At 45.3% G+C, this 27,862-nt stretch overlaps 1 protein-coding gene and 1 long non-coding RNA gene across 4 annotated transcripts; both read left to right on the top strand.

The window, feature by feature from the left end:
- Window positions 1-375: 375 nt before the first annotated feature.
- On the top strand, window positions 376-1,508 carry coa3b (cytochrome C oxidase assembly factor 3b). Its single transcript, XM_069525111.1, has 2 exons — window positions 376-566; window positions 1,279-1,508. Exons 1-2 carry the CDS (start codon window positions 407-409, stop codon window positions 1,383-1,385), a joined length of 267 nt encoding a protein of 88 aa, XP_069381212.1. The 5' UTR covers window positions 376-406; the 3' UTR covers window positions 1,386-1,508.
- A 60-nt stretch (window positions 1,509-1,568) lies between these two features.
- On the top strand, window positions 1,569-20,115 carry LOC138407741 (uncharacterized). Of its 3 annotated transcripts, none has more exons than XR_011241076.1 (4): window positions 1,569-1,754; window positions 4,749-4,821; window positions 14,644-14,768; window positions 19,925-20,115. It is a non-coding gene; the product is annotated as an uncharacterized lncRNA (long non-coding RNA). The 3 variants fall into 3 exon arrangements; XR_011241074.1 differs by having other exon boundaries at window positions 1,617-1,754; window positions 4,730-4,821; XR_011241075.1 differs by lacking the exons at window positions 14,644-14,768; window positions 19,925-20,115 and adding an exon at window positions 8,953-9,311.
- Window positions 20,116-27,862: the final 7,747 nt, after the last annotated feature.

Raw genomic sequence — 27,862 nt, 5'->3', positions numbered from 1 at the left:
CTGAGTATTTTTCCAAAAATACAAATGATAAATACTATATGACAAACTTTAATTTTACATTGAGAGTATACAAAGTTATTTGGTTTATGTATTTGATACGGTCAGTGCCCTCACTGTGAATGAACCTTAGTAACCTGAATAATAATAAAATATATAATTCCAAATATATTTTATGAGCATTAGAGACACTGTTTGAATGAACTGTACAAGAAACCAGAGATTCAAACACCACAGCAGATTATATATAATAAATCTAAAATATATAATATATATAAAATACAGAGTTAATAACCATGGGGTCGTTGTACACACTCCATCACAGCAGGTGGCGCTGTGAGCAGTGCTTTTCTCCAGGGTTCCGGTTTATATGACGTAACCGGATGTACCCAGCAGCTGATTATCCAACATGGAGGAGAAGACGTCAGGACCCGGGAACAGGACGATGACACCGGCGGAGAAGCTGCGGCTCCTCCAGCAACAGGAGCTCTGGAGGAAGAACGCGCCGCGGCTCCGGAGAAGGAACCTGATCACCGGCCTGTGCATCGGAGCGTTCGTGGTGGGGATGTGTATCCTTTACATAGTCTGACCCCTCACCTTTACATAGACTGGTCCCTCACCTTTACATAGTCTGATCCCTCACCTTTACATAGACTGATCCCTCACCTTTACATAGACTGGTCCTTCACTGTTTACCTGTTCTCTCCTTTACATAGTCTGACCCCTCACCTTTACATAGACTGGTCCTTCAGTGTTTACCTGTTCTTTCCCTTACATAGACGGGTCCCTCACCTTTACATAGTCTGACCCCTCACCTTTACATAGACTGGTCCTTCACTGTTTACCTGTTCTCTCCTTTACATAGTCTGACCCCTCAGCTTTACATAGACTGGTCCCTCACTGTTTACCTGTTCTCTCCTTTACATAGTCGGACCCCTCACCTTTACATAGACTGGTCCCTCACCTTTACATAGACTGGTCCCTCACTGTTTACCTGTTCTCTCCTTTACATAGACTGATCCCTCACCTTTACATAGTCTGATCCCTCACCTTTACATAGACTGGTCCCTCACTGTTTACCTGTTCTCTCCTTTACATAGTCTGATCCCTCACCTTTACATAGACTGGTCCCTCACCTTTACATAGACTGGTCCCTCACCTTTACATAGTCTGGTCCCTCAGTCAGGAACATGATATGATGATTTAAAACAGGGAACAATCGTCTCGACACTAAAAACACTTTGCTTGTGTTGGAGTTCTTCCTTTAACCGGAGGTCACAGTCAGTTACACCATCATGTCGGTGAAACAGGAGAGAATCGTGGAGGAGCTGGATGAAGAGTCCAGGATCCAGATCTACAGAGGACCTCGTACTGGAGCCAACTCCTGAGCTGCTGCCGCCGGTGACCAACACATGTGACATCAGTCACACTGACTCAACACAACTTATTTAACAAGGACCGACTCACTATGTTTGTTTCTGCTTTGAATTTCATAAAATTCACAGTTGAAATCGTTGGTTTTGAACTTTTTTTATTTACAATGTGTTGATGGAAAATATAATTATTCACAGATCCAGTAAATCCATTGTGGTGCTGGTTTCAGAGAACATAGAGTCTTCCATACAACTCATGTGAATCAGTTTCCCTCTACCTCCTCTGAGGGTCACCGGTTGAGCTGACGTTGGGGCGGACTACATCCTGGACCGTTCCACACATTTCAACCAGGTTTACTCATCGACATCGTACTGTGATGTCAGGTTTGTTTATTAAAGTACTTCTTTCACCTCCAGGTCGGAAACACAGTGGAGGTTTATCAGCTTCACCTCTTGTCAAGATGCTGTTAAACCAGAGAAACGTAATGTAGACTATTGTTAGACCCTCACATGAAGAACTTGAAGTACATAGAACTGTACGCAGTATATACTGTATACTCAGAACAACAGTCGTTCTATAAACTTCATGTCGCCGTCTGAGAGAAAGATGACGATATTGATTTTTTTCAATCTTTCCATTTGCTTCGTTTTCCATCCAGAGCAGAGTGCGTGCAAATCTCTGGAATCTAGTAGAATTAAGTTGGAAATGGAAAAGTCTGTTACCTTGTTCTTCAAACATATTATCTTTATATATAAACTGTCAGGACACTTGATTCAAAATAAAACGTTTAACGTGGCGAAACCCGTCGTGAGATATTCACCGTTCAGTTCAAACAGTTTATCTTCTCGTGTGTTTCTGCTCAACTACAAGTACCTCTCCGTTATTGTTATTTTAATAGTAGATTCATATAAATCATCTTTTCCTCTGAGCTCTGACGTGTCGTCTGTTCGGGCAGCTGTTGTTGGAGGCCTGTGGTCACCTGCCAACACGGCCGCTAGAGGGCGCTAGAACTCTTTCACTGGGATTATGAGCCGTTTGATGATCTCACTCTTGTGTTTGTGGTAAAATCAGATCGAGTCAGTGCAGAAAACTCCGAGAGGAGGAGGAGGAGGTGGAGGAGGGTCAAGAAACTTTAACAGCAGGAGCAGGACAAAGACACGTACGAACCTAAAGACACAAAACATCCGTCATGTCTCTGCTTCTCTTCTCTTTTCATGTTTCTGTTCCCGACTCTTTGTTCCACAAACCAACGACTCCATCACAATGGTTGGGGGGGGGGGGGCTGTAACCAGTGGTGGCCAATCAAATTCCAGGAGGATTAGTGATCTGGCCAATAATCACAGTTTGTGGCTGAGTTTTTTTTCCGCACAGGATAGTGGAGATAACTGCTTTAATTCCAGATCAGGTTTAGAGACGAAGAGAGGAGTGTGAGTGTGTGTGTGAGTGAGTGAGTGTGTGTGTGTGTGTGTGAGAGAGTGAGAGAGAGAGAGAGAGAGTCGTGCTCGCCGTGCATGTGCCTTCCTCGGGTGAACCCAGTGAGAACGAAGTAAAACCATGAACTTAAACCCACGTTACTGAAAGTAGCCTCCTCTGTGTATGTGTAGTTACTGTAACATGGAATTACACGAGGCGGGTCTGGTGTTGGACGGGTTCAGACGACTGAGGTCGACAACACATCCACTTAAAACTGTGTTGAGCCGAAGCCAAGTGATGTGATTGGTCAGGGAGTTCTCCCACAATGCACGGCGCTGCCCCTATGTGGTGGCCGGGCTGCTCGTCAGCCAACTCTGCTGCTCTCTGCCCCCACATCTGGAAAAAAAAACAGTACACGTGTTAACAGAGGGTTCAGAAATCCACCAGGGGGCGTCTTACACTGAAACGACTGGTAGAGCCTGGTGACATTTTGTTTCTTTAAGTCCAAACAACTGCACGTGAACAATAGGAACCAGACGCGGAAACACACCCAGAGAAATGGGAGAAAGTTTATTCACAGAGCAGAATGAGACAAAGAGCCTCTCGTTGAACAGGAACATACATACATACATTTATATATTATTCATATATAAAACATTCTGAATCCAGGATCAATGAAACTCATTCATCCTTTATTTTAACTCATTCACAGAAACTAAATAAAACATTGTGAGACAGAAACAACAGCCTGAGGAGTAAACACAGCACAAACCATTTCATTTAAAGGAAATGAATCCATTAACAGAAAACTATCACAAGAACAACTGGAGTTAGATGAAGTGAGATTCAAAACCTTAATTGAGTTTTAGGTTATTTGTTTTATTCCATGTCGAAGCTGCGTGATGAGATTATTCCAGCAGGGACATTGATGATACGACAAACTGCATCAACCGTTGTAACTCGAGTCGCGGACGATCGTTCATCTCAGTGAAACTCTCTCACGGGTTATGAACAAGAAAAGAAGGTGGTGAGAAAGTGTGAAAAAGTATTTTTTACTTTGCAACACCTGCAAAATCCTCCGTCAGGAAGTAAAACATGAAATCACACATGTAGACTGATGCACAGATGTTGAACATCTGCACAGTGAAACCACAGAGACGCTCTGAGGATCAATAATGTTCAGTCATTTCATATATATTTAATAAGACCAGTCTTTATGGACACGTGTTTATATATAAATGATTTAATTACCCGTCTGTGTCCACATGGTGTGTGTGTGTGAGACTGTGTGAGAGAGAGACTGTGTGTGTCCCCAGCAGCAGCTCGTCCAGACTTGTCTTCGTGTGTTTGTATAGGTAGAGGTCAGACTAGAGTACCTGCAGGGCCGTGCAGGTGTGTGTGTGTGTGTGTGTGAACGTGTAAATGTGTGTGTGTGTGTGTAGTTTGCAAAGAGAAGAAAAAGACACAATAATACATCAGCAGTTGATTGGACGTGGATCACAGGTGCATTGTGGGACTGATGTTAATGATATAATGTCTCTTCCATTGGTTGATGGTTTATCTTCTATTCGCTGCAGCATTTACTTTATTTGAATGTGTTTTTATATTTACATATATATATATATATATATATATATATATATATATATATACTTATATGTTTATATATGTGTATATAGGACACAGACCGATGTGCACATAAAACTTAAGTTTACATCCTTATCATTACACAACATGAACCTTCTGCTGTTTGTGTTTAGAATAAAGTTGTCGGTGAGTAACAGTTAATGAAGAATGTATTATTTATTGTAGAAGGTTCATAACTGCAGCACAGCTTCAGTTTTATCTCTCAGGTGAAACTCTGCAGAACTGATACGAACAGAATTCCCTGTTGTTCTTGTGAACTGTTAAATATCAGGATCTTACTTATATATCGTCTGTTCAGTCGTGTCAATGTGTTTCAGTGAAGAGGACGACGTGGAGCCCAGAGAGTGAGAGGGAAACTCAGCCGGTGGGAGACGGAGGCTGGAACTTGAGGTATGTTGGAGGCAGGCACAGACAGGCCGCACGTAGTGAGGAGGGTTTCAGACTGAGGCTCTGAGCTCTGCTGCTTTTAGATGACGTCTCTATTTAAACTGGTGTTTAATTGTTTGCCGCAGGTTTGACTCATGCATCAGATTTGACCTGGTTTGAATCAGATTCTATTTAGTGACTTAAAGATCCACGACAGCTGATAATGTTCATAACAACACAAACATCTTAGAACAAAGGTTCATGTGTGGATACATTAAATATATTATTATTATTTTACAGTCATTTCATTCACAATGGATCATTGAGGACTTAATGTCACATATTGTGTTCTATTGAATTTATACACGCATACATATATACATGTGTGTATAAATTCAGTAGTACACACATGCACAAATACCATATATATCCTTGTGCCTTCATCCTGTTTATCATCTGTATTTATCTGATTTTATTTATTATTCTGCTAATTTATTCCATCTTTATACTTTCACATGTTCTCCTGTCGTTCTCACTGCTGCTGTAACAAGTGAATCTTATCTTAACTTATCTTATCTTATCTTAACTTGTTGTATCTTATCTTAACTTATCTTAGGGAGGACACAGTTTCAACTCAACAGCATTTACAAGTAGAATTTAATTCACCATGATTATTGTTCTGATAATTAACTTTAGTTGCTCTAAGCATGTTTTACTGCCTTTAATCCACAGTTGGAATACAGAGCTTATTTTTACACTTGAGCTTTTGAAGACTCAATAATTTCTTTATCCATTCCATGTATTTTTAATCTGCTCTCTGACGATCACTGTGAAACTAGAAGTTGTTGGTTCAAGAGGTTTTCTTTAATTCTTCAGAATCAGTAAATCCTGTTTTCTCTTTGCTTCGACCTGAGAAAAAACTCACACAGTCAAACAAAGAATCCTCACAACAGAAATAATACATCAGAAGCTGTGGAGGCCATTTGCCCGTCTCTCTCTCTCTCTCTCTCTCTCTCTCTCTCTCTATTTTTCTCTCTCTTTATGTCTCTCGCTCGCCCTCTCTCCCTCACCCACATTCCAGGGGAGTTCAGTTGCTCGGGGTGAAAACACACACCCTGTGAGGAGGAGTGATGTAGGAGGTGGAGTTCACTCTCAGTCGTCCCTCCATCTCTTTACTTCAGCCACGACTCAGTTTTCCTCATGTGAGGAGGAGGAGGAGGTGAAGAGGAGGAGGTGAAGAGGAGGAGGAGGAGTGATGGTGACGTGTGTTCATTTCTGTCTCATCTGTTGCCCTCTGAAATCCACTGTTTCTGATTATTCTCTGTAGACTCATTCTGATCCTCTGTCAGATCCACCAGACTAAAGGATTCAGTGTAAATGACCCACACGTATGTTTGAGACCCATTATTAGGTTTTTATTATTTAAATTAATTCAGTTCACACTGTTTGTGCACACGGTCCTGAGTCACGAACAATTCAGATCATGAACCTGAATCATGCCAAAAATAAAACATTTAATTTTTCTAATTCTGAACGTATGAATCACTCGAGCAACTGTAATAAATAATTTCAGCAAATATCATTTTGTGACAAAGGAACCGAACCGTCGTGTCGGACAGGACGTAGGATTTATTTTCAAAGCAGAACCAGCTCGTGTTCCTCCCACGGTTCTGATGTTTCCATGGGGGGGGGGTTGGGGATTCTACCCACAATGCATGTTGGTGACTCATTGTCATCCAGGGGAGACCTCCACCCTCTTCACCCAAATACACACACACACACACACATCTACACATCTGGCCTGCTGATGTTGATCTATATCAACGGCAGAAACAACTTTTAGTCAGAGTCTCCCCACTGCGGTCGGTGCCCCCCCCCCCCCCTCACAGTCCTGAGAGACTGTCCAGACTCACACACTCTCACACACACACACACACACACACACACTCAGACACGCTTTAACACAAACGTTCCTGCTGAGTTCCGTGTTGGTCCAGTAAACTCTCGGCCGGTCTCAGAGTCGGGGGAATGTTTCTGTGCGACTGAAACTCTGTGTGAAGCTTTTTCAAAGTCACATGAACGGACGTTTCGAAAAGAGTTTTGCTCCTGAGACCAGGCCGAGCCGCCACGAGAGGAATCAGGGACGTGAAACATTAGAGTCAGAACAAAAACTAACATTGGGAAACAGAAAACAAGGCTGTGAAGGGACTACACCTCCCATAAACCATTGCAAAAGATCCCTTCCAATGACTTCCAGCTGCTGCGTCTTGAATTGAAGTTTGTTGTGATTTTCACCTTTGGACTCTTTTAACTCGTGTGTTAAAAACTGCAGCATGTTAGAAATCATGTCTCTGTCTGTCGGCCTGGTCACACGTCTCAGGTTCTAACACGTGCACACGACCCTTTAAAGTTTCATACATGACGGATATAAACATGTGGAACTCGTGCGTCTGGTGGGGACGATTTTGTGTTGTGGATTTAGGTATCACACATGTTTTATCACACATGTTTTATCACACATGTTTTATCACACATGTTTTATCACACATGTTGTGGAGACATAGATCTCTCACATTATGGAGACTGAAGGTCGACTGTCACAGTGAGAGAGAGGTGAAGTCACATGTCACTTAAAATCCTCACGGCCCCGTCGTCCTGAACGCAATTAAAGATATATATAGAGAGATGGGTGGAGTCCAGAGGAGGATTAGAAGAGTGTGTGTGTGTGTGTGTCACCCAGTGGAACTATGCCACTCATAGTTTTATTCTCTCTGGCACTGATGAACTGTTAGTATGATCTAAGCGTGTTCATCTGTTGTCGGTCGTGTGTAGTTGTGTGTTTGTCGATCAGCTGGAACGTTCAGTGAGACAGTTCTTTTCTTTATCTTCCGCCTGGAAACAAGACGCCTCCTTCCTCTCCTTTAACCCGACCCTTCATCCTATAGGACACGCCCCTTTCTCCGCCACACTTCTACCCTCAGCCGCCCCTCCCTCCCTCCCTCCCTCCCTCTCCCCCCCCGACACCCCATATCTGCAGTGTTTTCCTACATGTGGCGACTGCGGCCGCTGGTATCCACCTTGTCCCCTGTCGTGTCTCTGTGTGTTCCCACAGCAGTGACACCAGTGGAACCAGTGGAACCGGTGAGAGAACCGGTGAAGGAACCAGTGGAGCTCAGTGGGGCTGCAGGAGCCCAGGCTCTGTGTGAGTGAATGGGAGTTCTGGTTGTGGTAGTGCAGTTACTCATTGAGGCCACCAGGGGTCGTCAGAATAGAGCAGCTTGGGTCCTGGTATCATCACATTGTTTCTCAAACTACTGTCGCACACTGGACACTTGATGTTGGACGAGCAGTCCTCAGAAACCTCAGTCGTGTTCGGGAGGGACGCTCATCTGCATCGTTGTGATTGACACAGTCTCACTCACTTCGGACTCTCACACATGAACTCCGGAGAATGTCCAGGAGAGGGGCGGAGCAAAGTTGACGTCCGCGTCTTCTACATGCGTGTCTCCTCTGTTTCATCTGTAGACGTGACATTATCCAGAGGTTTTGCTGGAGGTGACTGAAGTGAGGTTCTCCTGATATTATCCCGAGTTCAGTTCACGTCTGAAAGCAGCGTCACTCATCTGCAAAGTTGAGGTCATTTGGATTTGTGGTCAATTCAGCCCAAAGGGAAAATTCACCCCCACGATAGTTGTCACATGAGGGAAACGTTTCATGGCTCCGGACTCAACGACCAGCACAGCGTCACTCTGGAGGTTTATCAATAAAACAGAGAAAATACTTCAAGAAAACTCAAGAACAGTTTCAACTGAACACGACAACATCTAATATCGATTCAAACCTGAGTCAGCTGATGTCTGTCCAGGTGGTTCTAACAGTCTGCTGTCTGAAGCTGCTGCTTCTGCTTCAGCTCATTAAATTATTGGTTCATCTGCGACACGTCCGGAGCAGCGGCGTCTCCAGGAATTACCCAGATCCGGTCTTTGCTGTTTGTGAGGCTGTTTGCTTTATATTTATTTTATCATCCACCGTCCTATCACCTCCTCTGATCAGTAAAACATTAGATAACCGGTTAAACACTGAAACATCTTCACATGTGAACTGTGTCGACTGAAATTATGAAACTTCTGATGTGGCCTCGCTCCATTTCTGCAGGAAGGAAAACGACTGATAGGGAAGAAGAAACAGGAAAGAAGAGAGGGAGAGATGAAACCAGGCCTGTGTGTGTGTGTGTGTTGGTCCTCTGCTGATCTCATCAGCCACCTCAGAGACCAGCAGCTCCGATGTCTCAGAACAGAAGCAGCCAATAGTCCACACTTCTACTTTGGTATTGACCAATCAGCAGCAGCCGTCAGGATGGAGGACCCCACCTACTTCCCTCAGCTCCACCCACCAGTCGCTGCATCTGGAGGAGTTTCTTCTCAGAGAATTTTTTTTTTTCTCTCAAAGAGAAAAAAAATCTTTGTTGTTTTTTTGACTGTGATTCAAGAAAATAAAGAAAAAGTCAAATGAGACTTTGCTTCAGTGGAAATAAAAAACATTTCTCACCTCACAGTAACGAACCTGAAGCATTTAGAGATTAGAGATTTCTAGAAAGTCGTTCACGGAGCTAAAGTTTGATGAAACCAAGACACTCAAGATCCTCCAGCAGGAAGAAAAACACGAGGTAGAACATCGAGACACATTTATAATGAAGAGTCTTCAATATAAATCACATGTTCAGGTGGAAAGAGATTCAAAATGATACGGAGCCAAAACACTCGCATGGATGGAGATTGTTTTAGTTTGAAAATGCTGCTTTCCAGAGCATCTTGATCGCCCCCTGGTGGCTGGCTGCAGTACAGGCCGTAAACCCCACCTCCTCCATGTTGGCAGTTGGGACAGGGACCAAACTGCAGCGTTAAATATGGTGGATTGTGTCACTTTAGGTAGTTCTTATAACACAGGTCTTTGTGTGTCTCATACATTTGGTTTTAGTTATTTAATGATGTAAAAAACAGGGTGAGACTGACTCACGATTGTTGACAGTGTGTAACGTTGTCCACCTATCCAGTGGAGACAAGTGGAGACAGGTCTTCAAGTCCAGTCCGTCTCCACCCTCTGATTTTTGCAAACAGCTTTATACACAAGTGGCCTTGAGCCCACAGGCTATTTACAGACGGGTTCATTCTAAGATATTCTGGATTATTAAAGTCATTGATTTTCACGTGTTGCACAGGAGCTCCAGAGGCTCATTAAAGTAAAACAGCTCAGCTCAGGCTCTGACCTCGGCCCCGGAGCGTTTCAACCCGTAGAGAGGGCCCTGCCCGACGGGGAGAAGAAAGAGAACGAGGCAGAATGGAGGCAGCAGCTATAAAGAACAATTTGTAAAGTAAAGCCCCAGAAAACTCTTTTAAAACTCAGCCTATAAAACTTCAAAAACACGCAGGTCCAATCTAAGCAGGTCCTCCTCTTCATCACCCAGATACAGCCTCTTTGCCCATAAGCCCCCTGCTAACGCGGCTAAGTGCTAACAGAAAACAGCAGTGGCTCTGGGAGGTGGGGTGTTAATAGGCTCTCGGAGCAGCTAATGTGGAAAGAAGGACAGTTTCAAAGTTGCTGAGAGGGAGAGAAAGAGGAGCATAAAAGAGGAGAAGAAAGGAGAGGAAGAGGTGACCTGTGGCCCCCCCCGGTGTCATACTGGAAACCACCAGAGGGGGGCCATTTTAAAACCACTCCATAAAGTGGTTTAGGAGTGTGTGTGTGGGGGGGGCAGCGTGGTGCCACTGCTGATGTTTATATGTGTCCAGGTACCGCAGTGCAGCGGTGCATTCAAAGATGGCCGCCTTCCGGCCTTGTGGCAGGAGCTGATGCTGGCGTTTGGCGTAGAGGCGTGTAAAGCTCTCTCTCTCTCTCTCTCTCTCCCTCACAAACACCAAACGCGAGTGTTTCTGGTTTCTAAAGGAAGCAGTAAACACACCAGGTATCCCAGCATGCTCCCTGTTTCTCCTCCTTGATCTTCTGTTGTGTAAAACGTGTCGCCGCCAGCGAGGCCATGCAGGCGCAGCGGGAGCGTGCACCCACATGTGCAGCAGCAGCAAAATCAGCTCCGATGCTTTTTAATGAACGTTGACGTTAACAGAACAACGGTGATGGAACCGGGCGGCGACCTGTTACACGTCCCCATGTTTTACATCATGTGTTCAGCGACTTTGATCAAATTATCAAGACTTCAAAAACTTTATTTTAAAACACAAAAGGATTCACAGGAGATGAAATGATTCCATGAACCCGGTTAGAGACGCTCCGTCCCCATTTAACATGAAGGAGCAGCGGTTCGACTCCGAGCTCCTCACCCTGTCTCTAAGGCCGATGGAGGAAATTCATTTCGGACGTTTATATTCACGACCTCGTTCTGTCGGTCTCTAACCAGAGCTCGTGACCACGGGTGAGCGTTGAGACGTAGATCTGCCGGTAAATCAAAAGCTTTGCCTGCGTGTCCATCTCACGGCCTTACCTCAACCTGTGAAGACGCTCTTTGATTCTATGACTCTTTTCTCTCAGGTCATACGTGATCCTCCACGAACCCACAGGTTGAGGAAACACACAACAAAACCCACACAATGTCAGGAATGACAAGAACAAGACCAACAGCTGTTGTGAAGCAAGTTACAGTGTGTTTCCCTTTAATAGAAGAGTAACCAGTCGGAGTCGTGTTAATCGTGGCGCTGCGAACGACCTGTTAAACACACACAGGCCGTCTCCTCTCTCCTCACTGCGTCTGTAAATGAAAAGGCTGGAGGCTTTTAACGCCTCATCACACCTGCTGCAGGACGCAAAGTATGTTCAGAGCAGAGGAGAAGAGAAGCAGCCGAGTGGTGACGGACGCTCGCGGCTCGGTTCTCAGAGGAGGAGATGAGGACGAGCCACGTCACCTCCGAGAGGAAAAGAAATTCACTGAGGGTTTTTTTTTAAATTTCAAGCCATTTGTAGTTTAAATTCTTACATTCAAGGAAAAACTATATCAACATTGGAAGAGAAAGAAAGAAAGAAAGAAAGACCAACCAGTGGTCACTGTGATTTACACACACACACACACAACGTTCTCTCTGCCCAGGAACCATTAGTTCCCCCGCACACACTCACAGTCTCTAATTTAATGTGTATTTATAGTCGTCTGAGAGGCCTGGACGTCGTGGTGGATGCAGCTGAGCGTCGTGGCGTGATTACACACTACTATTCCCAGGCCTCCCCCTCCCTTCCTGTGACCAGGCCTCTGCTGCTCCATCTTTTATTCTGAAAAGTCCAGTTTCCCAGGCACCAGTGTTCACAGTAGTATCACAAGTTAACTGCAGTTGTGGTCAGTAACTTGCAGTAGCAGCCGTGTGTTTTGTGTACATATCTTGGTGGAGTGAAGAAGTCGCAGTATCTCTGAGGAGACGATCTACACTCTGACCTGCGGAGCTCTGGTTGTGAAGCAGCGAACGGCCACGATGACTTTTCTCTGTTGTGTGTCGGAGCTCGGCTGTGGAGGGGGAGGAGCTCGGAGTTGAACCTGCTCCTCCCAACCTCTTTACCTCGGCAGACACCGTCGGTGGAGACGAGAGGGTCGACGGCTGTGTGAAGATAAAGATGTGACGTGTGCTGCCGGTGGAAACCGTCTGTTCTCTTTGGGGTTTTGAGGTTTATCAATGTTTGCATTTCTGCATCAATTCATTGTCTTGATATTTATTTATCCTGATCCATGAATGTTTAAACTCTCACTTGTGGTCACAGTAACGGCCTGAATGATGAATCTGTCCCCTCATTGCTTCACACGACCTCGGGCCGCTGGACTCAGGCTTATATTCGGTTTGAAGTTCCTTCACTGGTACAAACGGGTGAACGGAGCAGATTATATTCTCATTAAAACACATTAGGAGACGATCAGAAGGTTTTTAGATAGTGTGTGTGTGTGTGTGTGTGTGTGTGTGTGTGTGTGTGTGTGTGTGTGTGTGTGTGAGAGAGAGAGAGAGAGTTATGCATTATGCAACACCTGCTATCTTCTAAAGCCAAGAGGAGAGGCGGGGAGAGGGCGTGGTTATTCACAGTTACGATGAATTCTTTCCGTGTGTTTAAATCATCACAAAAGGGGACAGTAGGACACACACACACACACACACACACACACACACACACACACACAGAGTCACCTTGAGACGTGATCCTCAGTAAAGCTGAATGAAGGCCATACATTCTTGAATTACTCCAACCCTTTTCCTCTTGCTAAGTGTGTGTGTGTGTGTGTGTGTGTGTGTGTGTGTGTGTGTGTGTGATGGACGCACACTGGCAGAAATGTCTGCATCCATCATCGTCTCTTTCCAAACGACTGTCGGATCGATTCCTCTCATAGTTTCTCTCTTTCCTCTGGAGCCGTTCTCTCCCTCTGAGACTTTTCTTCTTTTCATTCGATGAAGAGATTTTGCTGAAGAGGCAGAAAAATGCACATTCGATTGTTTCAGATGCTGAATTTTAATTGAAGTTATTAAAATGTAAACGTCTCTGAACCGTTCTTTTCTCGCTGTAGCTGCTCAGAGGTGGATGAATACATGACGGTGACGTACGGACAGAGAGTGACAGTAGTTTCCTCCATTTTGGGTCAACGCGGTGTCTGACTCCGCAGGTCAGAGCTCTGCAGTGATTTACTGTGACTTTGGTATTTAAATGTTTTGATATCGTCGGTTAATGCAGGTGTGAGCTGCACGCGGGCTCAGGCTCAGAAGGTAGTGGTCAGGAGGTCGGAGGTTCGATTCCGCTCCAGTCCGAAGTGCCTTTGTGGAAGAAACTGCCCCCCACTACCTCAGACCATGAACTCATCCATCACCCCTGGTCTTCGTGCACATGTTTTTATTTATCTGTTTATTTCTGTGCACGTAAAGTCTCAGTCACACGTGCACATAAACACACATGCAAATGCACACAGACAAACGCACACCCACACATCAGCTCCAGTGTCCTGGTGGAAAAACAGCAGAAGGTTTTACAATCAGGAGGCTGGCTCACACACACACACACACACACACACACACACACACACACAGAGACACACACACTCACACACACTCACACACACAGAGACACACACACACTCACACACACACACACACACACACACAGAGAGACACACACACACACACACACTCACAGTTTTTGTTCCAGCATAAACAGAGAAACGAAGGCAGAGATCTTAACGTGTGTTTGCTCTCTTCTCAGGAAATGATTTGAAGAAAGGAAGGAACTGAGGAAGAAAACCTCATTTTCTTAAAATACTTTGCATCAGTGATTTTTATCATTTCGGTCATTTGCAGTCGTGTGCATCAAAAAACTGCTTCTGCCTGAAGACAGAACCTCATTTATTTCACACACTTGTCTCTTCGGTTGTTGCTCTGAGGTTCAGGGGTTCTGCTCGTGGTGTCTCCTGCAGCTGCCTCGAGCAGAGATGAGGAGCAGGTCTGGAAAACGTCACGTGATTTATTTTTTTATCATGGTCAAGCTCTTGCGCTGTAAAATGGATTCAGTGTCCCAGTGTTTGCATGTAGCTGCAGAAGAAGTCTGTTCCTGTGTCTCTTGACCAAAACCAGAAATAGACATTTTTGAACGTGAACTCCGGAGAATGTCCAGAAAATTGGGTCCAGGCTTCCTCCAGAGTTTGTCTTTCACATATGAACAACACAACAGGAGATTCTCCGCTCACACATGTTTACAACACAGAAATCTCCAGAGCGTTCAGGTGTCGGTCATTATCACTAAACACTCTCTTGACATCTTGTACGTGTGTCGCTCCTCTTTTTCATCCCACGATATTTCTTTTCTTTTTGTCTTTTTCAGTTTTGCGTCCGTCACGTGTTAGAAACCTCATCAACGCACCCGCTCGCTCACAGGAGCTCCTGCAGCGTCGGCTCCTTCAGACATTCTGCAGACGTCTTCCAGGCCTGAGGATCTGCAGAGTTCAGGTCTGACAGTCACGAAAACTCTTCCTGATTTTCAGTAGAAATCATTGAACCCCTGATAAATACACTGTTTTGAATATTCCGCTGTTTGCAGCAGGATGAGTGAGTGCAGGTCATCCAGTGCTACAGTGTGAGGACAGGGAAGTGTTTCTGAAAAGACTTTGGTCACCAGAGGTTATTGTTGTCCTCCGTCTCTCGTCTGCTTCTCAAACTTTAATTGCATAAACTCTGCAGCACTTGATCACAGAGCACGACTGTTAAAACCATTTCTGTGCATGTTGTGGTGTTCGGGTTGTGACCTTATGACCTCTTGGCATCTGTGACAAACTTTAATGCTTTTCTATAACTCCCCTTTTCATCCTCCCCTCTCTCTTTCTCTCTCTCTCTCTCACACACACACACACACACACACACACACACACACTCCCACTTCCAGCCGGTGAACCTGTAATCATAAGAAAATAACAGGGGTGTCAGGGTGATCATAAAATCCTCACATATTTCTCCCCTGTGCTTCCATAATATCACACATTACAGACCAAACGGCATCATGGGAAACACCTGCTTCACAGGTGGTACGATGAGAGAGAGGGAGAGAGAGATCTGGACAGAGCGGGGCGGGGGGGGTGTGTGTGTGGAGGAACTGTAATTTGACGTGTTTTAACGGGACGGGTGAGGCCTCGGGTCGGAATGTCTTTAAGAGAGTATAATTATTTTTTTGTTCGAGGAATTCGTTGCATTAATTCTGTCACTCAAGTTAAAAGAAACAGTATTTTATTGTCATCGTCATGACGGGGGGGGGGGGCGTGAGCTTGATCCTCTCTAATGACACTGAACTTAGAAGTGAAGGACACAACAAAGATCGATCATTAGATTTATTATATGATTTGATTTCTTTTGAAAACAATATGACGTCAGGTAACCGTGGATGAGATTTACTGACAGAGGTGAAGTGTTATTTCTTTCAATATGTCTAAACACTGTAGAAGTCCCCTGAAACTGCATTAGTCCACTACACCAATATGAGTTTGTGCTCTGGAGGCCTCAGATTTGATATTGGACCATTAACTGGCTGTAAAGTCTAAAATCTCTCTTCTACACACACAGAGATTCAAACAGACGAGCAAAGTGTTTTCACATTACTCACAGAAAGAACGAGAGGCTGCAGAATCCAAGACAAAGTAGAGGACGGATGAGAGAAGGTATTGAAGTATTGAAGTGGTGCGGGCAAGAGATAGAGAGATAGAGAGATAGAGAGGGATGATTGTACTGTGTCCTCTCCACAAGAAAAGAGAGAGAGGAGGAGGAGGAGAGAGGGGGACAAAGACGATTCAAGTCGTCAGCAAACAGCAACACGACCGACATGATCGGGAATATCAGCAGAGAAACATCAGAAAAGATTTGTTTCTTCTTCCTCCTCGTCCACGACTGGACCCAAAAAGTCTCCAGACACACACACACACACACACACTTGCGGTGGGCTGTAAGTCATGGTAGGGAGTGGTGGTGAGAGTGTGAAGGAAACCAGAGAAGAGAGGAGTCGTTTGGAGCGAGGTTAACTCTTCATGTTCCATCCACACTGACCACATACAGACAAATTACAGGGCCACGGGTAAAAATAGTGTGTGTGTGTGTGTGTGTGTGTGTGTGTGTGTGTGTGTGTGTGTGTGTCCCAGCTCCTTCATTCATTCAGTAAAGAAAAGACATTTAGTTTAGTTTCATTGTTCTCGTCCATTTGAAATGTTTGTGTTGTGATGTTTAGATTTTTGTTTGTCTCAAGTTTGACCAGTTCATCACAGATTAGTGATGAACACATGAACTCACATATTACACATTATATCGTCGGAGCTGAAGACTGCAGCTGCTTCCTCTTCCTCTTTCTTCTTGATCCAGACCAGGAACTCCTCTTCTGGTCTGAGGAACCTTTCACACCTGATGTTCAGCCTCAGTCTGAGCTGAAGAGTCTGATGTCTGAAACAAACCAGGTGTGAACGAGTCCTCGGTCAAATTTCTCTTATTTGGTTGATAAAACTAAAAGTGCTTAAGATGAGAGGGGGAAGACAAAAGAAGAAATATACAAGGGGACAGTGAGGGATGCTTCAGAGGGTGGAGACAGAAAATGGACGGAGTGGACACAAAAGGAAGGAGAGAAAATGATGAAGGAAAATGGGAAAAAACTGGAGACTTTGTGACGTGTGGATCGAGAGGAGGAAGAGAGGAGGAGGAGAAGAGGAAGAGGAGAAGAGGAAGAGGAGAGGAGGAGGGGGAGAGGAAGAGGAGAGGAGGAGGAGACATAGAAAAGTTAAAGTGAAGATTTGGATCTTAATATAATGGAACATTTCAGCAGGAGAGAAAAAAACAGAGGGATGAGAGAAGAAAGGAAGAGGAAGAAGAAATAATCTTTAATCTGCTTGAATTATTCAAAAGTCTAATTTAATTATCTCTGGCTGTGATGTCATAACTGTGAGACAACGCCAACATCAGAAGACGTCGTCTCAATCTGGTTTTCGATCAAATGATTGATTTCTCCTCCGTCCAAACGTTTTGTGTTTGAATGCACGTGAAGCCGTTTCTCATCACACACACACACACACACACACACACACACACACACACACACACACACACACACACACACACACACACAGGCTCTGGTCAAAGACTGTAAAACACTGACCTCAATGGAAAAGTATGCAAACTCTCCCTCACAGTCTCTCTCTCTCTTTCTCCAGCTCCTTCCCCTGATGTGTCAGACACACACATATTGGTTAGATTAAACTGAGAGAGAGAGACAGAGAGAGAGAGAGAGGATGGGGAGAGACAGAGAGAGGGAGGGAGGGAAGGAGAGGGAGAGGAGGGCGGGGGGGAGAAGGTATTATTTTTTCCCACATTTGACTCAGACTCTGTTTCTCATCTTTCTCCTCTTTTCTCTCAGTTCAGCTCAGAAAACTAAATTATCATCAAACTCCTTTTTTAAATCTCAGCTCAGTGTGTGTGTGTGTGTGTGGGTGTGTGTGTGTGTGTGTGTGTGTGTGTGTGTGTAGTGTTTATACATAAAGTGTATGAGTATATTTTAGATTTAAGTACATTATGGTCATGTGGATGAATCACTCTTTCTTTCAGTATATCATTATATTATTATTGTCGTCTTGCTGAGGTACATGTGACTGTTTCTGTAGTTTCTGATGAACGGACGCTCTCTTGCAGCGTCACAGGCTCATAAAAGCCTCCGTAAAGTTTTTACCGTCCTCCGTGTGCAGGCAGGATTCAGTTTGAACACTGTGTGGTTCCACTCTCACTGGTGCCGTGACAAGAAAACCAGCTGCCAGCAAACACTCGGCCCTGCTCTGGCTGTGCAGCGGTGCAGAGGACAGCGTGCTGCACACGTGTTGACATTATCACAGAGTGAGCGATGCCTCCGTGGGTGAACAGGAGCATGCAGGTGATGCATGAGAGCATCGTTACATCAATGATTCCTGTCCCCAGAGTCACAGACTCTCAGGGGACTTCCTGTTTGCAGCCTTCACGTTGCAGCGTTAGCGACATCATCATGTGTAACTCAGTGTTGTGTGTGATGGATCCACACGTTTGGCCTCATTCGAAGGACATGGGACACATCACGTGTGTCGTTGTCACGTGTGTTTTCTTGGAGACTTGAACCATTTTTGTCCCACTGAGGCCCCGTCACACAAAAGCGAAGCAACATTGGCAAACCTTCGCCTCCGGTTCACTTCCAATCTGTGAAGAGGCGGATAAAACCTTTGCTTCCTGCGGTGACGCAAATCACAGCGCGTCGTCGTGTTGGGCTCAACTTTGGTGAACTTTGACCTGCAACATGTCGACTGTGCCCTGAAGCTTAACGCTGAGAGACTGACTGACACATCTCTCCGTTCAGAGCCAGGGACCACGACTACTTTTTAATTCTCTAATTCAACTTATTGGTTTTAATTGTGTTCTGATGTGTGACCTCCTGTTTGTTCTTTTTCAACTTTCACTCACTCACAAACTTTCTTTCTTTCTTTCTTCATCACTTCCTCCTCAAAAGTGCAGCAGTTCCCATAAAAACCAGAAAACCTGTGTTGGTGTAAACGGCCACAGTGAAGAAAATCAAGCCTCCTCCTCCTCTCGTCTCTTTTTCCTTCTCTCTGGACGGTTGTCTCTCCGCCAGCCGCAGGGTTTGTCTCCAGGTTTGCAACGTCACCCTGCCACGTCTCTCCCTCTCTCCCTCTCTCTTACGTTCTCTCCCTCTCTGTCTCTCTCTCTCTCACACAGCAGAGGTCAAGGGAGGCAATGAAACTGTATCGCATATTGTTTCTAAATGAGGCTGCGAGCAAATAAGAAATGAGAAAGAGTGGTGAAAGAAATCCTTAGCATGTCAAACATCACAGGGCCCAGAGGAGGTGGACGCGTTACCGCCACCGCACACGTTACAGCAAACTTTGCATTGATCTCCGAGAGACGGAGAAGTGAGAGAGAAAAGGGGCCGAGCAAAAGAAAAGAGAGGATGTGAGGCTGCAGCAGACGAGAGCAGAGAAGGAAAAGAGAGAAAGAGAGAAAGAAAGAGAACTGGAAATAGACGGAGAGAGAGGAGTTTATTCTGAGAGCTGCATGGGCAGGGCGGCCTGGAAAACTTCCTGAGGTCCTCGTCACCTCACGTCAACTCTGCACATTCAGGGAGAAAAACGTTCACAGAGAAAAGTTCAATCTCACTGAAGTCGATAAACATCAGAGCTGCACTCGAACCGTTTGTTCTCTCTCTGCTGCAACAAGCATCAAATACACGAACCACGCTGCACATCTCAAGTTTATCATCAGCAGGAGGCCAGAATGTTGGAGCATGAAAGTTTAATATTGATCTCGTCTCTTTTCTGAATATTTCTATATGAAGTTCTGCAGGGAATATTATTTGACTCCGCCCCTCTGATAGTAAAGTAGGGGGGTTATTTTAATGAGGGGTTTTGAGTCAGCTGAGAGGGAGCGGAACGGAAACAGATGGTTTACCTCCGAGCGAGGAGTCTGTTGTTAGGGTTTGTTTGATGAAGAGGGTTTTCATTAAACCTTTTGTCAATGAAGTGTCTTTGTTAACTTGTATATATATATATACTGTAAATATATATATATATATATATATACTGTAAATATATATATGTGTCTTCTAGGACGAACTGAGGATGTGATGAAGACGAGGGCCCGGTGATCAGAAGGTTTTTTGGAGAGTCCGATGGAAATACTCGATCACATGACACAGGGACAAGAGCGACGCTGCTGATGTGGCTCTGAAAATCTCACATTTCAAACCTGCTCCTCAAGAACGGAGCCGCTGGATCCCAGAGTCTGAGTCAGTGACAAAATCAAATATAAGAACAGTTACTCATCAACTTAGTTCTGTTCATCGTGTTATATTAAAAAAATCAGGTTGTTTGAAATGTTGAACTTTTCACTTCTGCAAAGAAACAAAGACAAAAATGATAAAGAGATGATATTTAAGAAAATCACATCGGTACGAGTGTCGACGAGTCGTCTGATTGAGACTTTAAATAATCTTTTGTGTAACCACACGTTTCAGTTCAGAGTAATTCACCCGAGTGAGTTTCAGTTGACAACACGATGGATTAACTGATTTTCACTGGAGCCACAGTTGTTTTCATGTTTCTAACGCTCACAGAACTTCCGGGCGACGAAGTCCTCAAACAGTCTCCTCGCTTGTGTGTGAAGGAAGTGACGATGTGTAGCGTCGCAGCTGATGGGCGGAGCCGTACCTTGACCTTCCTCTGTGCCGTGTTTTCACAGGCGGCTGGGGTCGCCGACCTCTCAGCCGATGAGGCGCAGTGTTCTGCAGTGATGGATAAAACACATGTCGGCAGAGTTTTACGTTCAGCAGCTCGTCTCTCATCCAGGCTGATCCTCAGTCACAAAAGTAGTTTTTAAAAGTTTGCAACATGTAAAGAAGTCAGTCCGACAAAGAAAATAATTTAAAGGAGATGATTCAAACTGTGTGAACCTCTCAGTGCAGCGTAGCCCCACCCGCCAGGCGCTGCAGTTATGATACAACAAACACACCAGAATGAGTAGAGGCCTCCTGAGTTGGAGCCGGGGCAGCTGGGAAAGCTTTTACCGTGTCAGAGCGAGCAGCTGCTCCTCCCCCACCGACACTTACCGCCTCTGACCTTTGACCCCTGCCAGGAGATGAGCAGGGATGTCTCTCAGGGTGACCTCTGCTCTCATGTGGAAGTTTGTAGACACACATCTACACACACACACGCACATACACGCTGCTTTCCCAGCATGCCTCTGTTCTGTTCTCAGTTTACACCGTGTCCATCTGTGTGTGTTCGTTCTGCTAACTGCTGTTTGTCTGTGCAGGTACAGGACTGTAGGTGTGTAACCGCAGAGTGGATCAGTGGCTTTGCTCTGTGTGTTGTGTCTCTTCCTCTTCCTGAGCTGTGACTTATCCTGCAGCCGGGGGGGAAACACGAGCTGACGGAGCTGACGGAGCTGAAACTCCTCAGATCAGCGTCAGACCACAGAGGAGGCATGATCTCAGGTTCAGCACCGCCCACTCTCGTCCTGTCACACTTTTCTTTACATGACACAGAACGTGTTTCAAGCATACGTGTTAATGTACAGAGGCGTGTTCAGTGTTTCATCTGTGCGGGACACACACACACACACACACACACACACACAAAGTTGTGAAGATGCACGTGATGATTGGAATTGAAATAAATGGAAAAATGTGGAGAAATCCGAGGAAAATCAAATAAATCACATGACAGCAGAACACCGACACTGATAAAGGTCTTGTCTTCTCGACATATTTGTCTGACAGATATTTCCTCCTGCGTTTAAAAGTAAATCTCCGTCCACGTGACTTTCATTGTACAAAAACACACAAAAAAAACCCACAAACCTTCAGACGAGCAAAAACCGTGCCCGTAGTGTTGGAGCAGTTTTATCATCTCATTAGATCTGCAGCTGGATTCAAATATAGTGATGTGCATTCAGCTCGTTTCATGAATCAGCTGAGCTGCATTTCATCACAAACGTGTGTTTGTAGTCGAGCTTCATCAGGTAAACACAAGCTCAGCATTTAGCATCTCCCCCCCCCGGTCAGCACACAGTGGATCGCCTTTTAAAACACATGCAAACGGCGCCTACACACACCAGGAGGTACACACACACACACACACACACAGGTGTGACTGGAGGCTGTGGATTTATACACAGGAAGTGGAGGACAGCAGGAGGTTATGACATGTCATTAACACACACACACACACTGATTCCATGTCTCCATCAAACAGGAGCAGCCACGTGTTCCTGTCTGATGTTTGACTCTTTTGAAAATAGTTGTATTGTTATCGATTTACAACGAAAGCTGGAAACTCCACTCATTCGAATGCTCGCTGGTCGATCACACGTTTAAACTCAGAGGACCAGATTCGTCTTGTTGACAAAGGTCGAACCATCACGACTTTACGCCTCAGACCAACTTTACATTATTTTCTGAGAGAAGAGAAACGGTCTGGTCAAGATCCAACAACCTCCTGCATGTGGATTCATTTCATTTTGTCCAAACGTCCATTATGAGCATTGACAATGAACGTTCCCTCGATCTGTTGGAATGACTGTCAGACACAGAGCAGGAGCCGTCCAATCAGAGCAGAGCTGCTTCTCAAACTCTCAGACGACTGAATAAGCGGCGCTCGCTGTCTGACATCACCAGACTCTGCCCCCCCTCTGGATGAGAGGTTGATGCTTTAATTAACGCCACCTTATCATCATCATCATCATCATCATCATCATCATCATCATCATCATCATAGCACTCAGCCTGGATGTGTGTCTGTCCCCAGGGGTGTGGCACCACAGTGTGTGCACGTAGGTGTGTGTGCGTGTAGCCAGGTTCACGTGCACATACGTGAGTTGTGTGTTGTTGGTTTCAGGCGTCTTTACTTGAACTGAACTCGGGTTTAATCTGATTTCATCCACGTTCTTCGATGAAAGTACGTAGAATATGTTCGAATAGAATGAGTCTGGATATTCCTCCTGTGTTGATCATTTCTCTCTGTGCTGTCTGGCAGCGGCACGGTGCTCATAGTTTCCATCCTCAGCCTGTCTGCTCTGCTGTGTGTGTGTGTGTGTGTGTGTGTGTGTGTGTGTGTCAGCAGACGGGGGGATGGGTTTGATATTCTTTGCATGTTGGAAAACAGTGAGTGCGACAGAGAGACATAGAGTGTATTAAACATTCCTCTCTCTCTCTCTCTCTCCGTCTGCTTTTCCATTCCTTCACTCTCAGCTGGCCTCCTCCTTCTCCTCCTCCTTCTCCTCTCTTTAATCCAACCCGTCCTTTACCCATGAGTCTCCTTCTTCGTCTCCCACCTCCCTCACCCTCAGACTTGCGTGATTTGCCAAAACCGTCTCTCTGCCGCGAGGCCCCTTCGGCGTCGACACGCCCCGCTAATGCAGAAGTATTCTAAACATTTAATGTAGGTGTGTGATTGGCTGCCGGTGGGTGATGTCACGCAGATGTTCTCGTGCGTCGTGATCGGAGTTTCTCCTCCTGCTGACGTAGAACCGGTGAGAAAGTCCCGTCAGCCACATTCTGCAGCATCATCATCACTAGTGTGCAGTCGTTGAATGTGTCGCTGCACCTCTGGAAACAGCTGCACACAATCACGACTCCTCACTCGAAGAGTTTGTCTCAAAGCACCTGTGAGTCTGAGTCCAGAACTTAAACTGAACCTCAAGATTAGAAGTTAGTTAAATTAATTATCCAAAACTACTACGACTTCGTCCCCAACGTCTCCAGAAGTAGAAGGAGCTGCAGCCTCCAGCCAACCAGCTGCTCTGGAGTCAGCTCCAGGTTTCATACGTTCTAGAGTCAAACTTCAAACCTTTCAGCTCTGAGCTGACTTCAGATCTGTGACCGGCTCTTAAATCAACATTATCTCTTTCCTCCTCTTCATCACACGTCTTCATCACTCCTGAATGAACGTGGTCACCTCAGTCCTCGTGCTGCGTCAGCTGATCGTGGATTATGATCAGACACAGAAAATCATTCTTTTTATTATTATATTGCTTTTAACCAGATGTTTGTTCTGTGGCTTCATTTCACACTTTATTTTAAATTAGATTTGTGTCTGTGTTTTCTGAAAACAGCTTTTTAACAGTTGTATTATTATTATTCTTATTATTCTTATTAGCGTCTCTATCTTCACGTCACTGAGAGAACGGAGGATGTTGCATCTTGTTGAACTGGGAGAGAAGTTTCGTGCTCGAGCCTGAAACATCTCGACCAGTTTTAACTTCACCTGAAGTTCTTCTTCCATCTCAGTTGTTTGTTGCGTTCAGCAGAGGAGTGTGTTGCACGTGTGTCAGTGCGACCGCCACCAAAACTAGAACTATAGGAATATGAATATTATTATTTCTGTGACACATAAATAGCAGCGGCAGTGGTTCGGTTGAGCTGCAGCTCTGAGTTCAGTTTGACCTCACTGACAGAGAGAGAGAGAGAGAGAGAGAGAGAGGGGGAGAGTGACATAAACAAAGAGCTGGAGGGAGGGAAAGAGAGTGAGTCATACATGTGGACGTGGCCTCCCCCTCTCCCTCTCTGTCTCTGTCTCTCTCTCTCTGCTCCTGCTTTCCATCACTGCTTCTTGTTCTTTGCTCTTCGCTCGCTTCCGAAACCAGAGCGAGGCCTTCAATTATCTGAGAGAGAGAGAGAGAGAGAGAGAGAGACTGCCCACCCATCTCTCTCTCTCTCTCTCTCTCTCTCTCTCTCTCGGACCAGGAAATTCCTCCTTAATGTTCGTTTGAGATTAAACTGATTCAGACTCTTTCTCTCTCTCTCTCTCTCTCTCTCTATGTCTCTCTCTCATTTGTGATGCCAGTGGGTGGTTTTAATAACAGGTGGCAGTAGAGCACAGTTAGTCTGGCACACACACACACACACACACACACACACACACAGACACACAGACACACACACACACATTTAGCTTCAAACATTCTTCAGGGTTTTTTAAATCGTGCTGTTTGCCTCTCGTCTGGCTCACGGACTCTGAGGCTTCATCCACACGTTAGAATCCTCGTCCACACTCACGACCTGAAAACACGGATCACATGACCACTCACATACACTGACACACAAACCGGCAGCTCGTCCACACGTCTCTGTTTTATCTCTAAAACTCTGGAGTCGTGAAAGTGAAAACTACTCAGAGCTCTTTACAGCGCTCACACACTCACACACTCACACTCACACACACACACACTCACACACTCACACACACACACACTGCTGGCTCCGCTTCATTTGACAGTTTGGGGTTCAGGACACTGTGGCACGTAGAATAGGGGAGACTGGGATCGAACCCCCGAGCCTCTGGTGAGTGGACAATTCGCTCCCCTTAGTTCAGCTTGTTAACTAATGTTCAGTTCCTCACACGTGAACATGTGAACATGCATGTGTGAAGCTCCCATTCTATCAACACACAAGCATGAAGGAAATGATCATTAGTAGGTGGCCCCTGCACACACACACACACACACAGATACACACACACACACAGATACACACACACACACACACACACACATACTCTGCATAAAATCTTAAACTCTCCTCCTCTTTCTTTGCCAGCAGCGTAAACTTCAAACAACCAAGAGCTTCCGTTCATAAAGAGCCTATTACTCTCTCAAACACACACACACACACACACACACACACACACACTCACACACACACACACTCACACATTCACACACTCACACACACACACACGCACACACACACACACACACACACTTAACTATTACTGAGGCTCTCAAAGGCTAATGAGAAAGCAACAGGTAGGCTAACCTTTTCATCCTCTCTCTCTCTCTCTCACTTACACACACACACACTCACACACACACACACACACACACACACACTGCCTGTCTTGCTGTGTGTTCAGGTTTTACAGACGAAGTGTGAAGGCGACAGCAGAGCAACATCAAAGTGTTTGTACAGTTAAATAAAGTTTCATTGAAAACACTGATGTTGTTTGATTCTCCGTCATCAGGAGATTTATCTTCATCACGTGATCTTTTCAGTCAGAACACACACACACACACACACACACACACACACACACACACACACACACACACACACACACACACACATGTGGAAGTACTACATTGTCTCAGAGAGAGGAAGATGAACCTCCTCTTCCTCCCGTCATTAAGTAAAAACTGATTGAACATGATGATGAACCACATCTGTGTTTCACGACACGTCATCATAGGTTGAGCTTTGTTTTTGTGTCATATTTCAAGTAGTTGCATCTGAAGCAGGGGCGTATCTCCAGGGTGGGGCTCTGAAGTAACAAACATCATCACGAGTACAACTGGTGATGAAGAGGATGATGATGATGATGATGATGCAGTCGAATGAGTCCCGAGATGAAAAGATGAATTAGAATAACGTGACCAGGAGGAGAAGTGGAGGAGGATGAATTAGGCAGAAAAGAAGGACAAAGAGGAGATGAAGAGGAAAATAGAACATGAAGAGAGGGAAGAAGAAGAAAGAGATCAAGTAGACAGAGGGTGTGTGTGTGTGTGTGTGTGTGTGTGCGTGTGCGTGTGCGTGTGCGTGTGTGTGTTCTTGGACTGGAGTCAGTGTTTTGTCCAAACAGACTGAAATGGAAGCAGTGATTACTGAGGCTCCGTCCACTTCTCTGAAGTTCTGAAACGCTGCTGGAGCAGAAACTAAAATATTTAGAACCGATGATGAAACTCACAACCAAACTATTTCAAATGAAAACATATCTGGGTGTAGTTCATGACGGAAGGATGATGGACGGATGATGGACGGATGATGGACGGATGATGGACGGATGATGGATGGACAGATTTCTTAGAGGTGGAGAAACGTTCAGGTTATTTCACATCACACCTGTTTCTGTTTCTGAGATTTATTGGGAATAATCAAAATTTCTTCTCCTCCTCCTCCCACTCACCTTCTCTGCATCCTGCTGTCCTCCCTCCCTCCCTCCCTCCCTCCCTCCATCCCTCCGTCCACATTCTTGCACCCGCCTCCTCGCCTCTGAACGATCTGGTTTTTAACGACAGTCGAGAGCTGAAGTGAGGACGAGCCTCGCTCCCAGGAGGGAAACAGCTGGGAGGACGGATGAAGGTTTAGGACCCCCACCACCTCCAGCAGCACCCCCGCCCCTGCCTCGCTCACCTGCTGAATGACGAGCGGCACAAACCAAAGAGCACGAACAACCAGACTGACGCCTTAGTTAAGTGTGTGTGTGTGTGTGTGTGTCCGTTTAAATCATGTAAAACCTCAAAAACAGGAATACAGCAGGACTCCATAGAAATAAGACGACACACACACACACACACAACTTGTGTCCATCAGCTTCACCTCCAGCTCTGTGGAGACATCTTCACTGTCTCTTTTCACAGCTTGTTATTAGAGCAGCTTTAAGAGATGGAATGAATTATAAGCCCTCCACATTTGTGAGGTCTGTCCCTCGTCTCCTGCAGGATCGATAAGCCCAGTGGACAGACGGGCTCCTCACAGACAGAGGGTCTCGGGTGGTTGTGAAACCTCGTTGACTGAGTCCTGATGACTGTTATTATGACCAGTGGCTCAGTACTGTTATTAGCTGCTCCACAACAAAACCCCTTCATTTCCCCAAAAGCTCAGCATTTCTGGAATTCTGACAGAACCTGTGGTTACATAAAAAACATGGATTCTGTGCAGGTCAGGTATATTTTTCATCAGGTGACTATCATCTCTGCACCGAAGCTTTTTATTAAAGAGGTGAACCGTGAACTTCAGGCACATTTCAGTCCAGGAGAACCCTGATCTGCCCGAACCATGACCGAGCGTTTCTAGATTTTGCAGAGAGAATCGTAAATGTTTTAGATTTTGCTCAAATTGTTTTAAATTTGTGTTTTAATTCTGGAAATCATCCTGTGACGCTCCTGTTCCTCACGACCCTTAGTTTAGGATCCACCGCTTGAATCTGTCATATGAGCAGACGTTTAGTCTCTAAGGTTTGGTGACATGAATGAAGACATCATCTTCACCTCTG

This window comes from Paralichthys olivaceus, chromosome 5, assembly GCF_024713975.1.
Source record: "Paralichthys olivaceus isolate ysfri-2021 chromosome 5, ASM2471397v2, whole genome shotgun sequence".
NCBI classification, from domain to species: Eukaryota; Metazoa; Chordata; class Actinopteri; order Pleuronectiformes; family Paralichthyidae; genus Paralichthys; species Paralichthys olivaceus.
The sequence above is the reverse complement of the archived record's forward strand: the minus strand, read 5'-3'. Positions and strand labels throughout refer to the sequence as shown.